The 6,149-nt window shown below is 48.2% G+C and overlaps 1 protein-coding gene across 2 annotated transcripts in view; it reads right to left on the bottom strand.

Annotated features, from left to right (window-relative positions):
- Positions 1–1,202: 1,202 nt before the first annotated feature.
- adra1d (adrenoceptor alpha 1D) overlaps positions 1,203–6,149 on the bottom strand; it is an 81,620-nt gene continuing 76,673 nt past the window's right edge. The window contains exon 2 of one of the 2 annotated variants that reach the window (XM_002935485.5): positions 1,203–2,576. In XM_002935485.5, coding sequence (XP_002935531.2) covers positions 2,017–2,576 — 560 coding nt within the window. In that variant the 3' untranslated portion in view covers positions 1,203–2,016. The remainder of the gene's footprint in view (positions 2,577–6,149) is intronic. The other variant, XR_004220910.1, reaches the window with a different exon arrangement.

Genomic DNA, 6,149 nt, shown 5'->3' with positions numbered 1-6,149 from the left:
ATGCCCCCTAACCCCCCACAAGGGCCCCCCTCCATGTCCCCCTAACCCCCCACAAGGCCCCGCCATGCCCCCCTAACCCCCCCACAAGGGCCCCCCTCCATGTCCCCCTAACCCCCCACAAGGGCCCCGCCATGTCCCCCACCTTGCCCTTGAGCGCATGTAAGTTAAACTTACCTTCAGTGCATCAGGGGAGGGAGACCAGGGGTCTGGGGGCCCACCGGCCGTCCCTGTCTGACTGTGAATGGGCCTCCCCATGTATAATTAGTTTTACCACCCAGACCTCTTAAACACCAATTGGGCGGCTGAGCCAAGGGCCACAGGGCGGAGAAATGAAATCAGTGGCTTCCATAACAAACGTTACCCATAAGGCAAAAGGAAATCCAATTAAGAATTCAGCCATTTCATGTTTTTTTTAAAAAATATTTTTTCACAATTTCTTTTTATTTCTTTGCAACATTTTTGCTGTATGTGACACATGTAGGAAATGTACTTCCCGCCGACACATATCACAGAATTATACGCGCGTGACCAACACAGTAGAAAAAAATGACAAATGCCCATGTAGCTTTCAGCAAGTCCAATGAATTAAATAAGTGATGGGAATGATGGGAAGTCCTGCCCGTTCCTACGCCCGGTGCCCCCGGGACGTGCCGCTCCCATTGGCCAGCAGTATCACATGTTTGTATGGAGTCACTGTCAGTCATAGAATATGGGGGGGCTCGGCCAGTGAGTGGGACCCCCAGCAGGACGCCAGGGGCCCCATCCTCATATCTCCAGTCCATATATGTTGTTTTGGGCTATTTGGGTTTGGATTAAGGAAAGACTAGTATGACAATGGCAGACAGATTCCATCACATTCTCAATACCGTACAATATAGATAGAAGCCATATTGGGGCTCATTTGCCAACGCGAGTGCTTAGATGCCATTAGGCACAGCCAAGTGCCAGCCATTGCCACTTCCAAAGCAGAGATGCCAACTGGGAACCAAAGGGGTCTGGGTGTATTTTGGTCCTATCTGCTCCGCCCCAGCTGTACCCCATTCTGCATAGCTCTACCGCCGTTTTGCCCCCACCCCCTACCATTTTCTTTGCTCCACTGCTTTGGACAGTATTGGAGGACTTCAACTGATGCAGGTGCCCCCATCGACCAAGTCCCCTAACCCCCCCTGCAGAGGCCCCCCTAACCCCCCGCAGGGTCCCCCACCCAACATCCTCCCCTCCTGTCCTACCCTGAGGCCGCCCCCCCAACAATTTAACCCCTGGTTTTGGAAGTTGCAGGTAAACGGAGGCAGAGGGGCAGGAAAAAGACAGCGTGGGTGGGACTCAGGGGGGCTCTCATTGGCCAAACAAAGTGGGCGTATCCAAACATTTTGACGCCACGCTACACACGCCACAAATCCTCCCTCTCCTGGCCCCCCTGCCCTAGACACTGGCCCTCGGGTGCCTATATATAAATATGCCCCTCGGAGCGAGTAAATAGGTTTTGGGTGCAAATTACTGACAGTGGGTGATTGACGTGATTGGCTTACATCACTATGACTTCACAAATACAGTTGACGTCTGCATCGTACCCGGGGGTGCCATCAGTAACCATGGGGGCCCCAAGCTAATATGTGCCAGTTATTGGCCCACCGGTATCTTTGGCCCCCTGGATGGTGGCTCCTGCCAACAAGTAGAAGGAGGCCCCAGCCCTGTCCTATCCTGCCCAATCTCCCAAATGCCCCAACCTGCTAATTACATGTTTTTGTTTTTTACCACAGGGCACCTGACTGGGTTGTCCCCTACACCCCACTAATAGTGGTCGCACCCAGCCATTCCCCCTCTAATATATTCACTGCCATACTCTGGGCAAGATTTCCCCAAGTGGTGCCTACAAGTCACAGCAGCCACCATTTTGTTGTTGGCGCGCCTTATGCCTAGTTAGCAAATGAGCCCCTTTATCTCACTGACACAGATAACCATGTTTATTCCGACCACTGAAAAAAAAAACTCCAACCCGACGCTAAGGAACTCCGGCTAAATGTCCGTCTCTCTGAGGCCGCAGCAGTCCGTCACGTCGTACATCTGGTAGTCCAGCTCCGTGAAGTCATTGGACACGGCCATAGAGATGGACTCCACCTCGCTCTTGTAAGCAGCAGACGAGTTGCTCCTGTTGGAGCCGCTCCGGATTTTGTGGGAAAGGCTGTTCATTTTCTCCTTCAGCTGAGAGGACGGTCTCTGGAACGGGGAAATGAACTTCCACCGCCTGAAATCCGTGTTTTTCCGCTTGCCGGCGATGCCGTGGTTGCCGGGGTTGAAAATGAAGGAAGAGTTAATGGGAGTAAAGTTGGGGTGATGTTCCCCGTCGGACCCTCTGCCCGAGCTGGTCATGGACGTTCTCCACTGATGGTCGTAGACCCGCCAAATGGGCCGCCTCCGCCGCCGGCACTGGCACTTTAGTATTCGGATGAACGCCCGCTTGAACTCTTTGCTTGAACACGGGTATATTATGGGATTGACGCAGCTGTTGAAGTAGCCCAGCCAGAAGATCACCTTGAAGACAGAGTCCGTGGGCTTCAGAGCGGGGAAAAACGACCCTAATGGGGGACAAGAGACGGAAAAAAATCAATCTTTTGTATATGTAATGTATATTATACACGGGCAGGAAGCGCGGGGGTGGGGTTTCCGGGGGCACTGGGCAGGGGCGGATTTATTATAAGGCAACAGGTTTTGGGGGGCGGCCCTTGGGTGTCTAAATTTAATTAAAAAAAATAATACTCCCAGCCTTTCCATAGGAAATCCGGCTACGGAGCTGGGGGGGGTGAGGGGGTTTTGGCGCTAGGGCAACACCAGGCCTAAATACACCCCTGGCACTGGGCCCTATTCTTTGTGTGTGGGGGGGGCAGTGTCCTGTAGTTACGCCATGGGTGCTATATACAGTATATTCCAGACTGGAGAAGCCAGAAACTTTTGGGTGCCAGTAAGGCGCTACTGTACAAACTTGAGACAACACGAGGGTTAACAGCGGGGTGATATTCTGAGACAATTTGCAGCTGGTCTTCATTTTTTATAGTTTGTAGTTTTTCAGATATTTTATTTTCAGTTTCAGGTTGGAGTTTTCAGCAGCTATTTGGTTGCTAGGGTCCATGTTGCCTTAGCAACCAGGGAGTGGTTTGGATGAGAGACTGGTATATGAATAGGAGAGGGGCTGAATAGAGAAGAAAGTTATAAGAAGTAACAATAACAATAAAACTGGAGCCTCCCAGAGCAATAGTTTTTTGGTTGCCGGGGTCAGCGACCCCCATTTTAAAATGGCAAAAAGTTGGAAGAAGAAGGCAAATAATCCAAAAACTATAACAAATAAATAATGAAGACCAAATGCAAAGTTGCTAGGAATAGGCCATTCTATAACATAGTAACAGTTAGCGTAGAGGTGAAGCCCCCTGCAGTGAGAGCAGTGGGAAGCAGCCATGGAGCCCCCGATGCTGGGATAATCGCCATTGGGACGTACTGTATCTAGAAGACTCTGGGTATTTTATCTGGGTATCTGTAGCAAAGGGCAAAGTAAAAGCCATCAGTAGATTTATCAGCTGCCACCTCTGCTTTCCCAGACTCCCTCTGGCCTGCGGGGCAGACTGGCAAACACAGGGCAAGACAAATGGGGGCACAAAGTGTTTATGGGAATGTGCCGGGGGTATTAGTGCCAGTCCCCCTTATCAGCACTGTATAAACCTGTTGGCATTGGCTCTTCTTGGGTTTCGAGGGCTTGGGCTTAAGTGCAAAATAAAACATTAAAGAAGGCATATCTGGGGGGGGGTTCTTAACCCTCTTGGGGAAACTCCGCCCACAATGACATCAAACTGCAACTGCAAATAGTAAATGACTTGAGTTCCGTATATTTGTTCCTACAAATCTCACCACTTCTGTAGATAGACAACTGCACTCAGTTTCAATTGCCCCCTGACACCCCCCTGGCCAGATATCCCAGTAACATCACTGCAGCAAATAATGGATTCAGAGCATTGCATTAACCCCAGACATCCCAGTAAGATCACTGCAGCAAATGGATTCAGAGCATTGCATTAACCCCAGACATCCCAGTAAGATCACTGCAGCAAATGGATTCAGAGCATTGCATTAACCCCAGACATCCCAGTAAGATCACTGCAGCAAATGGATTCAGAGCATTGCATTAACCCCAGATATCCCAGTAAGATCACTGCAGCAAATGGATTCAGAGCATTGCATTAACCCCAGATATCCCAGTAAGATCACTGCAGCAAATGGATTCAGAGCATTGAATTAACCCCAGATATCCCAGTAAGATCACTGCACAAAATGGTTTCGTAGCATTGCATTAACCCCAGATATCCCAGTAAGATCACTGCAGCAAATGGATTCAGAGCATTGCATTAACCCCAGACATCCCAGTAAGATCACTGCAGCAAATGGATTCAGAGCATTGCATTAACCCCAGACATCCCAGTAAGATCACTGCAGCAAATGGATTCAGAGCATTGCATTAACCCCAGATATCCCAGTAAGATCACTGCAGCAAATGGATTCAGAGCATTGAATTAACCCCAGATATCCCAGTAAGATCACTGCACAAAATGGTTTCGTAGCATTGCATTAACCCCAGATATCCCAGTAAGATCACTGCACAAAATGGTTTCATAGCATTGCATTGACCCCAGATATCCCAGTAAGATCACTGCAGCAAATGGATTCAGAGCATTGCATTAACCCCAGATATCCCAGTAAGATCACTGCACAAAATGGTTTCGTAGCATTGCATTAACCCCAGATATCCCAGTAAGATCACTGCACAAAATGGTTTCGTAGCATTGCATTAACCCCAGATATCCCAGTAAGATCACTGCACAAAATGGTTTCGTAGCATTGAATTAACCCCAGATATCCCAGTAAGATCACTGCACGAAATGGTTTCGTAGCATTGCATTAACCCCAGATATCCCAGTAAGATCACTGCAGCAAATGGATTCAGAGCATTGAATTAACCCCAGATATCCCAGTAAGATCACTGCACAAAATGGTTTCGTAGCATTGCATTAACCCCAGATATCCCAGTAAGATCACTGCACGAAATGGTTTCGTAGCATTGAATTAACCCCAGATATCCCAGTAAGATCACTGCACGAAATGGTTTCGTAGCATTGCATTAACCCCAGATATCCCAGTAAGATCACTGCACGAAATGGTTTCGTAGCATTGCATTAACCCCAGATATCCCAGTAAGATCACTGCACGAAATGGTTTCGTAGCATTGCATTAACCCCAGATATCCCAGTAAGATCACTGCACGAAATGGTTTCGTAGCATTGCATTAACCCCAGATATCCCAGTAAGATCACTGCACGAAATGGTTTCGTAGCATTGCATTAACCCCAGATATCCCAGTAAGATCACTGCACGAAATGGTTTCGTAGCATTGCATTAACCCCAGATATCCCAGTAAGATCACTGCACGAAATGGTTTCGTAGCATTGCATTAACCCCAGATATCCCAGTAAGATCACTGCACGAAATGGTTTCGTAGCATTGCATTAACCCCAGATATCCCAGTAAGATCACTGCACGAAATGTTCAGCACTGCACGAAATGGTTCGTAGCATTGCATTAACCCCAGATATCCCAGTAAGATCACTGCACGAAATGGTTTCGTAGCATTGCATTAACCCCAGATATCCCAGTAAGATCACTGCACGAAATGGTTTCGTAGCATTGCATTAACCCCAGATATCCCAGTAAGATCACTGCACGAAATGGTTTCGTAGCATTGCATTAACCCCAGATATCCCAGTAAGATCACTGCACGAAATGGTTTCGTAGCATTGCATTAACCCCAGATATCCCAGTAAGATCACTGCACGAAATGGTTTCGTAGCATTGCATTAACCCCAGATATCCCAGTAAGATCACTGCACGAAATGGTTTCGTAGCATTGCATTAACCCCAGATATCCCAGTAAGATCACTGCACGAAATGGTTTCGTAGCATTGCATTAACCCCAGATATCCAGTAAGATCACTGCACGAAATGGTTTCGTAGCATTGCATTAACCCCAGATATCCCAGTAAGATCACTGCACGAAATGGTTTCGTAGCATTGCATTAACCCCAGATATCCCAGTAAGATCACTGCACGAA

The sequence above is a fragment of the Xenopus tropicalis genome, chromosome 1, assembly GCF_000004195.4.
Source record: "Xenopus tropicalis strain Nigerian chromosome 1, UCB_Xtro_10.0, whole genome shotgun sequence".
NCBI classification, from domain to species: Eukaryota; Metazoa; Chordata; class Amphibia; order Anura; family Pipidae; genus Xenopus; species Xenopus tropicalis.
This window is presented reverse-complemented; position numbering and strand designations above follow the sequence as displayed.